Consider the following 15,913-nt stretch of genomic DNA (forward strand, 5'->3'; position numbering starts at 1 on the left):
CTATAGATTTTATATACTTTTATTTCTCGACTTTCTTGTTTGTTTTTAAACTTTCTTTTCACTTGACTCCTCTTTTAATTCTTTGTATTTCATTATTTATTAGAATTAATCCTTAATTATAAGTTCAAGGTATATTTCTGATTAAAATATTGATAAAATGTTCTCTTAGAAACCAGGGTCTTCCCAAGAACACTCTATTAGCCTGCAGGCCCTAAAAGGTAGAAACTCTCATTTTTTTTAATGGAAAAAGACATTGAGGCTGAGCATGGAGGCTCACGCCTGTAGTCCCAGCTACTTGGGAGGCTGAGGTGGGAGGATCACTTGAGCTCAGGAGTTTGAAACCAGCCTGAGCAAGAGTGAGACCCCATCTCTACCAAAAATATAAAAAATTAGCCAGGCATGGTGGGGCACATCTGTAGTTACAGTTATTTGGGAGGCTGAGGCAGGAGTATCACTTAAGCCCAGGAGTCTGAGGCTGCAATGAGCTATGATGACACCACTGCACTCTCTCTACCCAGGGTGACAGAGCAAGACCCTGTCTCAAAAAAAAAAAAAAATGGAAAAACAAAAAGTTCCAGCTTTGAGAACTTCAAAACTTTTCTTAAAAAGTTGAAAACATGTTAAAGAAACAGAACCCTGAATCTAAGACTCCTCTCCAATCACCAGAGCAGGCTCTTTGGGATGAGTGGCCTTGGCTTGGCCAGTTGGCTGATAAGTGAGGTTGGTCCAACACCACCTAACATGCTCCTCTTTCTCTCTTTCTCTCTTGCCTCCTCCCACCAGCCTTCATATGCTGAGTTTGATATTAGTGGAAATGTGTTGGGTTTGATCTTCAACCAAGGAATGATCTGGTGAGTCATCCATTTTGTCTGGGGACCACCTCATTTGGAGAGTCAAAAAACTGGATTCCCAGGCTTTGGCACTCAACTAGCTGGGAAGAGGCTGGACAGATCATCTCACCTCTCTGGTCACCAAATATAGAGGGCAAGACCAGATGGGAACCAGGACAGTTTCTGGCCCACTCGTGTGCTACCATAGAAGTAGAGGGTGGGGGGAAGAAGAGAAAAGGAAAAAAAAGAAGGAAGATGGGAGAGGAGGGAAGAAAGAGGGAAGAAGGAAAAAAGAAAAAAAGGAAAGAGAAAAGGAAGGAGGAAGACGGAGAAAAGAGGGCAGGAGAGAAGGAGGAGGGTAAATGAACTAAGGAACTCCCTCCTCTGAAAAGGGGGTTAGAGGAGGTTGCATAACTTTAGCCAAAGTCTTTTGAGATGCCAAGAGCTCATGGCAAGTCACTGTTCAATTCTCTTAATTGAAGGACTCCAATAAAACAAAGCTGTTTTATGGAGACCATGGAGAAACAGGCAGGACACCGTGTAATTTTCTAGGTGCCCTGGGGCGAGGCGGTGGTAAAATCTCGGCCAGAGCCAAGGCAATAGGATGACTATGGCTTGGTGATGGATATTCTGTTTAAATGGGAGGCCCCTTCCCTTGGGACCTGGCAGGAAAGCAGCTTGGCCTCATGCCCCTAAGCCGTCAATCCCATTTCCCTCTATCCTCCTTTCCTCCCCTTCCCTGCTGTCAGGCCAACCAGGTGTCTGGTTTCTGCCCTTCCAGGATGGGCTCCTTCTATGCCCCAGGGCTGGTGGGCATTAATGTGCTGCGCCTGCTGACCTCCATGTACTTCCAGTGCTGGGCGGTGATGAGCAGCAACGTCCCCCACGAGCGTGTGTTCAAAGCCTCCCGATCCAACAGCTTCTACATGGGCCTCCTGCTGCTGGTCCTCTTCCTCAGCCTGCTGCCAGTGGCCTACACCATCATGTCCCTCCCGCCCTCCTTTGACTGCGGGCCGTTCAGGTGCAGGGTCTCGGGTGCTCCGAGGGCCTGGTTTCATGGCAGCCTGTGCAAGGCCGTGGAGCTTTAGCAAATCATCTGTGCTGTTCAGTTGAGTTTCCTGCAAGGATGGAAATGTCTATGTCTGCACTGTCCAATATGGCGGCCACCAGCCACAGGTGGCTGTTGAGCACGTGAAATGAGGAACTAAGGAACTGAATTTCTAATTTTAATAGATATATAATAGCTGTACTTATTTGGGGGCACTTGTGATAGTCTGATACATGTATTCAATGTGTAATGATCAAATCAGGGTAATTTGGATATACATCACCTCAAACATTTACCTTTTCTTTGTGTTTGGAACATTCTGATTCTTCTAGCTATTTTGAAATATACAATAAATTATTGTTAACTGTAGTCTCCCTACTGTGCTATCGCACACTAGAACTTATTTCTTGTATCTAACTATATTTTGTACCTGTTATCCAGCCTCCCTTCATCCTCCTTCTGCCTGCCCTTCTCGGCCTCTGGTAACCACCACTACTCTCTACCTCCATGAGACCCACTCTTTTAGCTTCCACATATGAATGAGAACATGTGATAGTTGTCTTTCTGTGCCTGGTTATTTCACTTAACATAATGACCTCCAATGCTATCCATGTTGGTGCAAGTGACAGAATTTCATTCTTAATTTTAATTAATTTTAATTGAAATAATCACACATGACTAATGGCTACCATATTGGACAGCTGCCCGGGATTACCCTACCATAGAATGAGTAGTGGAGGATATTCTGCAGATGAAATGACCGTAATCTTACAAGTGCCATTCAGACTTGAAGCCACTGCAGTCCACCCTCGACTGAGGCCTGCCTGGGCCTCACGCTCTGCAGAGCACTGGCCAGCACTGTGGGTTCAGGGTATAAGTCAAGCTAGTTTAGGAGACTGGATATTGTATGAAAAGATAAATAGTTACATTAGGCGGTAGACTGAGAAATAACGTGCACCTACTGCTCTCTTTACAAATATGTGACCTAAAAACAAAGCCTTCTATTTCCTCCGTACGAAGGGATTCTGTGGTTAAAGCAGTTGGAACGGCCATCTTCTCACTTAGAAATGTTTGAGATGCATGGTCCTTTATGAAAGGCTCTAAAGAATCACGCAGTGAGATAACATATGTAAGCTGGGGCTTTCATCCTTACTGACCACGGGACCCGTTCTGCACGTAACACTCATCCAGAGCTCAGGTGGGGTGAGGCCAGCGAGCAAGGCCCTGCACTTCACATGTGCAACCCTGACAGTGATCACCTTAAATCGTGCACGCCTGGGCCTCCCACGCCTCACTCTAGTCCTGGCCCTGCCTAGCAGGGTGGAGAAACACATGTTGGCAAATGCTGATCTGTGACTTCTCAGTTTATAAGGGACTCACCTAGATAAAGGCCTGTGGTTGGTGGAAGCCAGAGGAAACGTTAGCAGGAGCGTTCCAGCAGAGCGTGATCTGGCAACAGCGGTTCACTCAGAAGGAGCAGGGGTCAATCTGGAGTGGAAAGAATGTGCCGAAGTGTAGAAGGCCTGAGACACCAGGCTGAAGGGAGAACCACAGGAAGGAGCCTCTGTCGGCTTCTTCCCGAGCAAGGTTTAGAGGGCTGGGTCCTGGATGCAAATGCCAGCACTCCTTTCTCAAGCTGCCCACCTGTCCCCAGGTGAGCAAGTAGGCCTATGCCATGCCTGGCCCTCCCCACCTTTGATTCATCTTAGAGGCCCTAACAACCTACACCCAGATCGAAGAGGAAGGGACCTGAAAATGGAACTCAGAAGGAAACATGGCTGCCCACTCCCTCCTGTCACTGCTCTGACCAAACCCACTAATAGCAGGAATGTTCATCCCTCAGATATTTCACAGCTGTTCTCTCATTTGCTTTAGGTATTTACTCAAAGGTCACCTCCTCAGTGAGGCCTTTCCTGGATACCCAGACTAAAATGTCACACACACATGCACACACACACGCACACACACACAATTTCATCATTTCCACTTATTATATCTCCTTATCATCCTTGAACATGCCACACCTTTCACTTATTTATCTTGTTTATTGTCTGTCTCCCCCACCAGGACGTAAGCTGCATAAGGGAATGGTTTTTGCTGCCTTTCTCACTACTCTACACCCAGTGTCTAGAACAGAACACCTGGTTAATGGTCAATGCTCGAATTAGACCCACTACCTCACAAAAATTCAGTTGTACAGGAAGGGACTCAGGGTTTGGACCAGATCAAATGACAACAGGCCACATAAGCAAACGAGGGGGCAGCATTGAATAGCAGATGGTTAAAAAAAGAGGGGAGGCCGGGCACGGTGGCTCACGCCTGTAATCCTAGCACTCTGGGAGGCCGAGGCAGGCGGATTGTTTGAGCTCAGGAGTTCGAGACCAGCCTGAGCAAGAGCGAGACCCCGTCTCTACTAAAAATAGAAAGAAATTAATCGGACAAATAAAAATACATAGAAAAAAATTAGCCGGGCATGGTGGCACATGCCTGTAGTCCCAGCTACTCAGGAGGCTGAGGCAGAAGGATTGCTTGAGCCCAGGAGTGTGAGGTTGCTGTGAGCTAGGATGACGTCACGGCACTCTAGCCCAGGCAACACAGTGAGACTCTATCTTAAAAAAAAAAAAAAAAGAGAGGGGAGGTTGGTAAACTATAGTTCATGGATGAAATGCAGACCACTGCCCATTTTGTAAATAAAGTTTTTTTGGAACTCAGCCATGCTCATTTGCTTACATAGAATCTATGGCTGCTTTCTCAACATAACAACAAAATTGAGTAGTTGTAACAGAGTCTATCTAGCCCACAAAGCCTAAAATCTATATATAGCCCTTTTCAGAAAAAACATTGTCAACCCCCTGATTTAGAGAACAGACTCTAGAGCCAGCTCTGTCATTCGCCAGCTGGGTGATTTTGAGCAAATTACTTAGCTTTCTGCACCACAGGTTTATTGCCTATAAGATGGAAATAATGGTAGTGCACCTTATAGGGTTGTTATGATGATTTGGTGTATTGTTATTTGTAAAGTACTTAGAGAAGTATGCTGGTCCATAGTAAGGTATATATAACAACCCACAGAACAAACCTATGGACATGGACCATACACCATGTAATTCAATGACAAAATAATCTACACTCAACTGTTATGTAAAAGCATAACATTTGAAGTCCACTTTCCTTTTCTTGTTTTTACACGGTGGGTATGCACTGGTAATAAAAAATAATAAAAGTTAAACATCATCATACAGTGATATGTGTGGCACTTGAAATGCTGTCATGTTATAACTGCATCATTGCAATTCACAGTGTTCTGGACAACAGTTCTCAGCAATGAGATGGCCACACATGGTCTCTTACGCAACTGCTCTTCTCTGCCATTATAGCACAAAAAATGAGTGAGCATGGCTGTGTTCCATTAAAACTTGATTTCCAGACATTAAAATTTTTTTTTTTTGAGACATACAGTCTTGCTCTGTTGCCCAGCCTAGAGTGCCGTGGCGTCAGCCTAGGTCACAGCAACCTCAAACTCCTAGGCTCCAGCGATCCCCCCAAGACACTAAAATTAGAATTTCATACTTTAATTTCTACGTGTCACAAAATTTCTTTTAAATTTTTTCAACCACTTAAAAACGTAAAAATGATTGTTAGCTTTCAGGCCATATAAAAACAGGTGGCCAGGTGGCCAGCTGAATTTGTCCATGGGCCATGTTTGCCAACCCCTCATCTATACTTTACACGAGAGAAAAATAAGGCTGCTAGCTACAACGTTTTGGTGAGTAGTTATAACTTGACAGCACCATATGCAATGTTTTATGCAAATTCACATCTATATCCTCTAAACAATCTCCTGAGGCAAGTACTATTGTTATACTTATCATATCATATTCTAATTTTTTTTTTTTTGAGACAGAGTCTCATTCTCTCACCCTAGTGTCATCATAGCTCACTGCAACATCGAACTCCTGAGCTCAAACGATCCTCTTGCCTCAGCCTCCCGAGTAGCTGGAAATACAGGCACACACAATGACGACCAGCTAATTTTCTATTTTTAGTGAAGACAGGGGTCTTGCTCTTGCTCAGGCCGGTCTCGAACCCCTGGGCTCAAGCAATGCTCTCGCCTTGGCTTTCCAGAGTGCTAGGATTACAGGCATGAGCCACCGTGCCCAGCCTCTACTATATCATTATTATTACCATATTATACAGAAGAGAAAACTCGAGCAGAGAAATTTTCAGTATCTTGCCCAAAGATATTGAACCCCTCTGCAGATATTGACTGTCTAGTATGATTTACTGTAATGATGAAAACATTCCACATCTGCCTTTCCAACATAGTAGCTACTAGTCAAATTTGACTATCGAGCACTTGAAATGTGTAACTAAGGAAATGAATTTTTAATTTTATTTCATTTTAATTCATTTTTATTTTATTTTTAATAGTCACATGGACAGTACAGCTCCAGTGGGAAGAACTAGGATATGAATATAGTCAGAAAGAGAATAATCGTCCCTGGTGTCTCACAAGTAATAAATGGGGGAGTAAAGATTTAAACCAGGTATTTCAAACCATTGTCCATCTTAGCTCCAAAATTACCAACCAAGAGCCAGCAGTGTCCAGGAGTATCTGGGCAGTTATTTGTAGAAGTCAGTCTGCATAATCATTCTTAGGTGTTTGAAGAAAATCAAAATTACTGTTGTGAACTGGCCAGGAGCCTGGACTAGGTGATCCAATTGTCTAGAATTATAATCTAAAGACTAATTGTAGGTATTTTTGGGAGACTTCATGAAGTTGCCCATCATGTCAGCCTCTAGAGAACTGTTTCCATACCAGGGGGCCCATGTTGGTCTTGTAGCTACATCACAGAAATTTTTTCCCATTAGAATATATAAGAAAACTTTTTTTTCTGAGAAACATGTCAGACACAGAAGACCACTATAGTTTGAGAGGTTGTAGGTTACCCAGGACATGAGGCTGGTGAGCCAGTGTGCTGACCCAGCCATAAGCCCTAGCCAAAATGGCAGCCACTCGTGGGGCATTTTTTACTTGCAGTCCATTTGGAGGAGACCTCTGGTTCTTCTAGGCAAGCAGTGGCAAGTGGCTGCTCTGGACCCGTGTGGACATGGACACAGTTGTGTATGCCATGTGAGCTTTGCAGCATGTTGTAATGTGTCCTCTCCTCTTTCCAGTGGGAAATACAGAATGTATGACGTCCTCCAAGAGACCATTGAAAATGATTTCCCGACCTTCCTGGGCAAAATCTTTGCTTTCCTTGCCAATCCAGGCCTGATCATTCCAGCCATCCTGCTGATGTTGTAAGTTAGCCACAGCCCATGGCTCTACCTTGCAGTTGAGACTTCCCTAGCAGGTCCTTCTTTCTTGCCTTCTTAGTCTGTACTCCCCAGAGGTGGACTCCATGATGAGGATTCAAATAGTGTATCAGGGAGGGGGTAAGGACTTGAGAGGGAAAGGAAAGGAAATTGCATGATTATCACTGTGGGGACTCTGGGGATAGTGTGCCTCAGGGTCACCCCTCCCTAAGGGTGAAAGACCTAGGGCATTTGTGGACCAGCCCCCATCAGTGACTGGGGGCCACTGGAATTGGTTAATTCCCTGGCAATTTTGGCTAGCTGCGTGCACCGGTAAAATGGCTCAGGAGGCAGGGAGGGAGGAGAAGAGGGAGCTTGTGGTACAGAGGTGAAGGTACTGCAATTATTATAGCCCAACCAGGTTCATTGCCTGCTGCTCAGGAGGCCAATACACTGCCAATACACTGAGACAGCAGGGGTTACAGCAGAGAAAGAGTTTAATATCACAGGTGCCATGCAAGGAGATGGAATTTTTCAAATCCATCTCTCTGAGAATTTGGAAGAAAGGGCTTTCAAAGATAGTTTGGTGGGAAAAGAGCCAGGGAATTGGATCTGTTGAATTGGTGGGGATGAACACATAGGGTTGGGTGGTAGAGATCATCTTCTCAGTTGGGAGATTTCCTGGGTAGGGGGTCTCAGGGCTGTTGGATCTGTTCCCCCGCCTATCCATGAGTCTGGTTGGTGTCAGCGGGTCCCCCCAGAATGCAGAGTCTGAAAAATACTTCAAATACTGGTCTTAGGCTTTATAACTGTAATGTTATCTAGAGAAGCACAAGTCTTGGGCTTTACAATAGTATTTTTACTGTTTAGTATATGTTTCCCATCTTTTACTTTCAATCTATTTGTACCTTAAAATCTAAAAGTGTGTCTCTTCAGAACAGCATATAGCTAGAGCATTCTGTCAATCTCTGCCTTTTATTTGGAGTGTTTAATCCTTTTATATTTAAAGTAATTACTGATAAGGTAGCATTTACATCTACTGTTTTCTATTTGTTTTCTACATGTCTTATGTATTTTTTGTTACTTTATTCCTCCACTACTGTCTTCTTTTGTGTTAAATAGATATTTTCTAGTGTACCATTTTAGTTCCTTTGTCATTTCTTTTACTGTATTTTGTTTTAGTTATTTTCTTAATGATTGCCCCAGAGATTACAATTAACATCTCATAACAAACTACTTCAGATTAATACCAACATAATTATAATAGCATATAAAAACCTTGTTCCTATACAACTTCATTCCCTCTTCATTTCTTTGCACTGTTATTGCCATACAAATTAGATCCTTACCCATTGTTTGCCAGCTAAATCAGAAAGTAGAAAAAAAAGAACTACAAAGACTACATTGATACTGTCTTTTATATTTACCTATGTAGTTACCTTTACCAGTGCTCTTTATTTCTTCATGTAGATTCAAGTTACTGTCTAGCGTCCTTTCATTTAAACCCAAAGGACTCACTTTAGTATTTCTTGCAGAGCAGGTCTGCTAGTGATGAATTCTCTCGGTTTTTGTTGATCTAGGAATGACTTAATTTCTCCTTCCTTCTTGAAGGATAGTTTTGCTGGGTGTAGAATTCTCAGATGGCAGTCTTTCTCTCTCAGCCCTTTGACTATGTCGTCCCACTGACATCTGGCCTCCATCGTTTCTGATGAAAAAGTCAACTGTCAATCTTTCTGAGGATTCCTTGTATGTAATGAGCTGCTTCTCTCATGCTGCTTTCCAATTCTCTCTTTGATTGTGGCTTGTTTCAGTTTGCTATATTGTGTCTAAGTGCAGATCTCTTTGAATTCGTCCTGTTTGGAGTTCACAGAGCTTTTGTGTAGATTAATATTTTTCATCAGACTTGGGGAGTTTTCAGCTATTATTTCTTCAAATATTCTTTCTGACCCCTTCTGTCTCTCCCCTCCTGAGATTCCCACCAGGCATCTGTTGGCACATTTCATGTTGTCCCACATGCTGTCTATTATTTTATCTCATTCTTCTTTTCTTTTCCTCAGACTGGATAATCTCAATTGACATAGTTTCGAGTTCACCGATTTCTTCTTCTGTCAACTCAAATATACTGTTAAGCACCCCAGGAAATTTTTTAATTTCATTTATTGTACTTCTCGACTCCAGAATTTCTATTTGGTCCTTTTATAATGTTTTTCTCTTTAGTGATATTTTTTATTTGATGAGACAGCCTTTTAATACCTTCTTTTAGTTCTTTGGAAAAGGTTTCCTTTAGTTCTTTGAACATATTTAACATAACTGATTTTAAGTCCTTGTCTGGTAAGTAGAGCATCAAGTTTTCCTTACGAATGGTTTCTGTTGACTGCTTTTCCCCTGTGTATGGGCCATACTTTCTTTATTCTTTGCATGTTTTATTGGTTTTTGTTGAAAACTGGATATTTTAAGTAATATTATATGGCAACTATGGAAATCAGATTCTCCTCTCCTCCCAGGGTTTATCGTTGTTGCTGTTTGTTGTAATTGTTGTTGTTGTTGTTGTTGCTTGTTTAGTGATTTTTCTGAACTATGTAAACTCTGTATTCTTTGTTTTGTGTTGACACTGATGTCTGTGCTCTGTTACCTTAGAGGCCAGCTAATGACTAGAAAGAGATTTGCTTATATGCCTGGAACCAGTAAGTCTCCCAGTATTTGCCAGGGGGCTCTGTGTGTGTATTGGGGTATGCTTTCAATATTCAACCAGGAAATTTACAACTGTACCTTAGCATTTACTTCCTGCTTGTTTAAAGACTCAAAGTTAGCCAGAGATGAGAGCATAGGACTTTCTCAGGTCATTTTTGGATATGTGTATAGTCCTGGCCATGCACACAGCCTTGCACATCATGCATATGGTCCTCTAGATTCCCAGAAATATTTGGGTGTTTTTGTTGTTGTTGTTTGTCTGTTTGTTTGTTTTTAGTTGTTTTTGTTTTTTGTTTTGTTTTGTTTTTGAGACAGAGTATCGCTCTGTCACCCTGGCTAGAGTGCCATGAAGTCAGCCCAGCTCACTGCAACCTCCACCTTCTGGGTTCAAGCAATACTCCCACCTCAGCCTCTAGAGTAGCTGGGACTACAGGTGTGCAGCACTATGCCCAGCTAATTTTTCTAGTTTTAGTAGAGATGGGGTCTCACTCTTTCTCAAGCTGGTCTCGAATTCCTGATCTGAAAGGATCCTCCCACTTCAGCCTCCCAGAGTGCTAGGATTATAGGCGTAAGCCACTGCGCCTGGCCTCCCAGGAATATTTTGAAGCATTTTAAAGCCCCATTCAACATCTCACTCTCCAGTTCTCTTTAAAAGCTTTTTGGTTAGCTTATTGTTTGCCCCCACTATTATCCAACACCTCACACAGCTAAAATATTCAACAATTGCCTTTGATTGCTTTTGACAAACAATCTCAGAGAAAAGGCTATTCACACTGGTTGAGCTCTGAGCCAGCTCAAATAAAGACAGCCTAGTGAGTGATGTCTTCCAGGAAACCACTGGATAAATCAAATAATGACAATTCTCTGGAAATGAGGGTATGAAGGCACTCCAACACCATTCTACCTCCAGTGACAGCCAGACAGCTGATTTTCATTATGATTTGGGACTGTTGGTTTTCAAAGCTACTGTGGGAATAAGGCAGCTTGAATCCTGCAAATCTTATCGTTTTTACTGAGATTCAGCTGTTTTCCTTGACAAGATACTCCCTAGATTTGCTGCAAACCTTTGATTAATTTTCAGAGTTCTGAAAAAGTTGATTCTGCCAATTTTGTTTAAAGAGGTAGGGTCTTGCTTTGTCACCCAAGCTAGAGTGCATTGGTGCAATCATATAACATAAAAGCTCACTACAGCCTCAAACCCCTGGGCTCAGGCAATCCTCCTGTCTCATCCTCCCAAGTAGCTAGGACTACAGGTATACACTACCACACCAGCCTAATTTTTTTTTTTTTTTTTTTTTTTTTTACTTTTTGTAGAAATGTGATCTTGCTATGTTGCCTAGGCTGATCTCAAACTCCTGGCCTCAAGCAATCCTCCTGCCTCAGTCTCCCAAAGTGCTAGGATTACAAGTGTGAGCCACCATGCCTGGCCCTGATTCTGCCGATTTTTGCTGATATTCTTACTTTTATGGAAGTAAGAATTTGCAGAGGTTCTTACTCTACCATTTTTGCTGACATCTTGGATTGAACTTTAGCCTTGGATGGGCTGTAAAGATTTAGTTAAAACTCTCCCTTTTTGAGCATCATCTTTTTTATTCCTTAGCTATGTCTCTTTGTCTCTGCCTAGTAATGGCTTGAAAATCCCATAGAGTATTTCAAGAAATGGCCTCTGGCCAGGAGCGGTGGCTCACGCCTGTAATCCTAGCACTCTGGGAGGCCAAGGCGGGAGGATAGTCTGAGCTCAGGAGTTCCAGACCAGCCTGAGCAAGAGTGAGACCCCATCTCTACTAAAAAAATAGAAATAAATTAGCTGGACACCTAAAAATATATAGAAAAAATTAGCCGGGCATGGTGGGGCATGCCTCTAGTCCCAGCTACCCGGGGGGGCTGAGGCAAGAGGATCGCTTGAACCCAGGAGTTTGAGGTTGCTGTGAGCTAGGCTGACGCCACAGCACTCTAGCCCAGGCAACAGAGTGAGACTCTGTCTCATAAAAAAAAAAAAGAAAGAAAAAGAAATGGCCTCTGCTGCTCCTCATCAGGGCTCCCTTCATCTCCAGGACAGTCTGATGGAAGCCAACCTCCCCCAAACCTGTGGCCAGTTTCCTGGCTGCTGCTCCAGGACTGCCAGCCTTGGGGAAAACTGAGCTCAACACTGCAAGGGTGCCTCTCCTTCAGCAACCCTCCAGTAGCTTTCTGGAAGTAAATACAGCCTCCCAGGGATTCCAGGGCCCTATAGGGAGCCAGAGCGGATGCAGAATCCTTTCATTTGTTCATCCATTCATGTAGTACCCATTTTTGAAGGTCTGCTCTGTGCCCTCAACATGCCACTGCCAGCAGCAAACACCTGCATGTCATTCTACATCCTTGATTTCAAATACCCTCGGCTGCTAGTCCTGGCATGAAAAGGATGACATAACAGTGACAACTTGGACTGCCCTGTGACCTCCTGAGGAAATTCTGGAGCCCAGACACCAAACCTGACCCTGCAGGCAGCAAGGAGAAATGCTAAATTTGGAAACAACCTCAGGAGGAACACAGCCGCCCATGAGCGTTTTATCTACCATTTGCTGGGTGTGTGGGTATGATCTTGAGCAAGACAAGCCATCTCTCTGACCTCTGGTTCTTCCCTAAAAATGGGTTACCTGGCCTGGCCCAGAGTAAGGGCCTCACAAGACAGAGATTGATCCTCCCTTGTCTCCTCCCCTCGAGCCCAGTCCTCTGAGTCCTTGCTCCAGGAGGCTCACATGACAGCCTCAGACCCTCGCTCTGCCCCAGGTACCATGTGGTTCCTCTTCTGTGGCTGGAGAGAGCTCATAGGCTCCATAGCTATGGGCAGCTCACCCTGAGGGGGAAGCCATAAAAGACCCAAGCTGGAGCAGCCAAGGCTTAAAATTCATGGAGAAAAGTTACTAAGAAGGATGGACCTAAAAAAGCTCACAGACAACAGGCTGGCCAAGCACCCAATCCAGGTGGCACTCTGACTTTTGTGTCTCCTCCCCTCCCAGGTAGTACAGCTCAGGTCATAGCTCCAGATCTTAGGTCTGTGAGAGTGAAGCCCAGGCTGCAGCCTCAAAGGACAGCCAGTCACCCAATGACCCAATGGGGGCTGGACTCTGGAAACCATAAGGCCAGAGCTAGACATGCCAGAGCACCCTGGGCAGGGGACCTCCAGGGCAAGCTTGGAGTAGGTCACTTAGTACCTCTACCTCTCCTCTCTCAGGACTTGAAGATTGTGGGAAGAGCTTTGGCTTCAAATGTGGGTTCCAAGAAGTGCTAAGGGTGAGATGACCTTGGGCAAATTATTTAACCTCTCTGAATCCCAGGATACTGGTCTGTAAACATGGAAGTCTACTCTCTGCTCCACGGGGTTTCATCAAAGCCAATGAGATATTGGTGAGGGCACACATGGCACAGAGCCTGGCACAGGGCAGGTGCCCAGGAAATACAACTAGCTTCTTCTGCAGACAAGAAGCCCTGCCACTCCCCCACCTCCTCAGATTTTCCAGAAGAGGGATAATTCCTTTAGCCAAGCTTTACTGAGCAGTCTGAGAGTTAGAGATGTGTAGGTCATGTCTACGCTCAATAAAATAGACAGGAGGGAGGGCCATCCAGGACCTTCTCAGTGTTGAGACTAGAACTTAGGAAGTTAGGACACCAGCCCCACCCCGAAGCAAAGCCTCAGCACCTATTCCAGGAACCCCACCTTGATCCCTAGGAAAGGCACCCAGCTCCTCTCCTTTGCCAAGACCACAGGACCATAGGAGACACGCTTTTCTCTTGCAGCCTGGCCATTTACTACCTGAACTCAGTTTCCAAAAGCCTCTCCCGAGCTAACGCCCAGCTGAAGAAGAAAATCCAAGCGGTGAGTCTGTCAGGAGTTTCATCCCGGAGGGTAAAACGATGTCATGTTTCTGTTTGTTGCTAATTTGCTCTGTTAGCCCTGTTGTGTAATTTAAATGGCTTTCTTCTAAACCAGATCCTCAAATATCTGTAATACAGAAAATGGCCTTGTGAGATTCAACAGCATGCATTTATATTATGAGGATGTTTGGGGATACCTAACAGTAATGACTTATATTTTGAGAGGTTGCTAAAGAACAGGAGGAATTCAATGGGTTCAACCAATATTCATACATAATAAATCCAGTATTCACAATAATTCCTACAGATTAAAACTGATAGTATAAATACTGAAAGAAATATTGTTGTCAAGATGACATATTGATTGTGCTCCTTAGCCTAAGATGTCCCCTGAGTCCCCTTCACGCATCCGAGCTGGCCCTGACTTCTGACCGCTTTCTTCTGACACACATGCATATACCCCGAAGGCCAGACCCCGACCCTCCCTAAACCCTGTCCTTGCTTCTGTGTCCCCCTTCTAGAGCTAACCTCATCTGTCTTGCTGCTGGTTCCCCATCCACACCTACTTCTGTTAACCTCACTGGGCTCCTATCCAGATATAGAAAACCGTGGAAAGAGAGGTTAGGAAGGATGGCTGTCCTATGGCCAGATGTTCCTTCAAACACTGTGCAAATCTGAGTCTCAGTGAGATGTGAAGCCCAATGACAGGCAGTCGAAGGTCATTGCCTAGAACTGAAAACATAGTCCTGCTCTCTCGGCATCCTGGCTCTGAGCCCCAGACATCCCTTTCCCTGGCCAGGACCGACAGTTCATTTTTTTCTGCAGCTCCGTGAAGTTGAGAAGAGCCATAAATCTGTCAAAGGCAGAGCCACAGCCAGCGATTCGGGGGACACACCTAAAAGCAGCTCCAAAAATGCCACCCAGCTCCAACTCACCAAGGAAGGTAAATTCTTTTCTTTTTTTTTTTTTAATTTTTTGTAAATTCTTTTTTCATGACGATCGTTTTTCACAAGGCCACGTGGAAAGGTGTAAAGAGCTTACACCGTAAGATCCGCCTGATCAGGGATTGAAATCAGAATTCTGGCACTTGTTAGCTATATGAAGTCAGGCGAGTTAGCATAGGGATAAGTCACAGTGCCCACCTCGTGGGATGGTGAAGATGAGATGGCATCGCACATGTAAAGTGCCTAACAGAATTCCTGGCACAGAGAATGAGCCAATGCTTACTAGCTGGTAGTAGTACAATCACACGACGCTTAATGACATTTCAGTCAACCATGGACTGTATATACAACCATGGTCCCATAGGCTTAAAATGGAGCTGAAAAATTGCTGTTGCCAAGTGATGCTGTAGCTGTCATGACATCACAGCACAACACGTTACGCACCTGTTTGGGGTAATGCTGTGTAAACCCACTCGGTTGCCAGTCATATAAAAGTCTAGCCCATACCATTATATATGGTACATAATACTTGATAATGGTAATAACTGACTATGTTACTGGTTTATGTATTTACTATACTATACTTTTTATTGTTATTTCTAGAGTATAAAAACTACTCATTAAAAAAATAGTTAACTAAAACAAAGCCTCAGGCAGGTCCTGCAGGAGGTATTCCAGAAGAAAGCACTGTTACTATGGGAGATGACTGCTCCATGCATGTTATCGCCCCTTAAGACCTTCCAGTGGGACAAGACGTGGAGGTGGAAGACGGTGATACTTATGACCCTGACCCTGTGTAGGCCTAGCCTAATGTGTGTGTTTGTGTTTTAGTTTTTAATTAAAAGTTTAAAAAGTGAAAAACAAAATTAAAAAACAGAAAAAAGCTTATAGAATGAATATTTTTGTACAGCTGTGCAATGTATTTGTGTTTCAAGCCAACTGTTACTACAAAAGAGTCAAAAAGTTATTACAAAACTTTAAAGTTTATAAACTAAAAAAGCTACAGGAAGCTAAGGTCAATTTATTACTGAAGAAACAAAAATATTTTTTATGAATTTAGTGTGGCGTAAGCGTACAGGGTTTACAAAGTCTGCAGTACTGCACAGTAATGTCCTGGGCCTTCACATTCGCTCACCACCCACTCACTCGCCCAGAGCAACTTCCAGTCCTGCATGCTCCATGCATACCCTATACAGGTGTACTATTTTTTTAATCTTTTACACTGCATTTTTATTTTTCCTTTT

At 43.7% G+C, this 15,913-nt stretch overlaps 1 protein-coding gene across 1 annotated transcript in view; it reads left to right on the plus strand.

Moving 5' to 3' along the window:
- The window catches only part of TMC2 (transmembrane channel-like 2), a 63,142-nt gene that overhangs the window by 45,164 nt on the left and 2,065 nt on the right, over positions 1-15,913 (plus strand). Inside the window, exons 14-18 of the mRNA XM_012665735.1 lie at positions 784-851; positions 1,612-1,851; positions 7,057-7,182; positions 13,648-13,726; positions 14,551-14,668. Of these exons, the coding sequence (XP_012521189.1) occupies positions 784-851; positions 1,612-1,851; positions 7,057-7,182; positions 13,648-13,726; positions 14,551-14,668 (631 nt within the window). The remainder of the gene's footprint in view (positions 1-783; positions 852-1,611; positions 1,852-7,056; positions 7,183-13,647; positions 13,727-14,550; positions 14,669-15,913) is intronic.

Source organism: Propithecus coquereli, unplaced genomic scaffold, assembly GCF_000956105.1.
Source record: "Propithecus coquereli isolate 6110/MARCELLA unplaced genomic scaffold, Pcoq_1.0 Scaffold122, whole genome shotgun sequence".
In the NCBI taxonomy this organism is placed as follows: domain Eukaryota; kingdom Metazoa; phylum Chordata; class Mammalia; order Primates; family Indriidae; genus Propithecus; species Propithecus coquereli.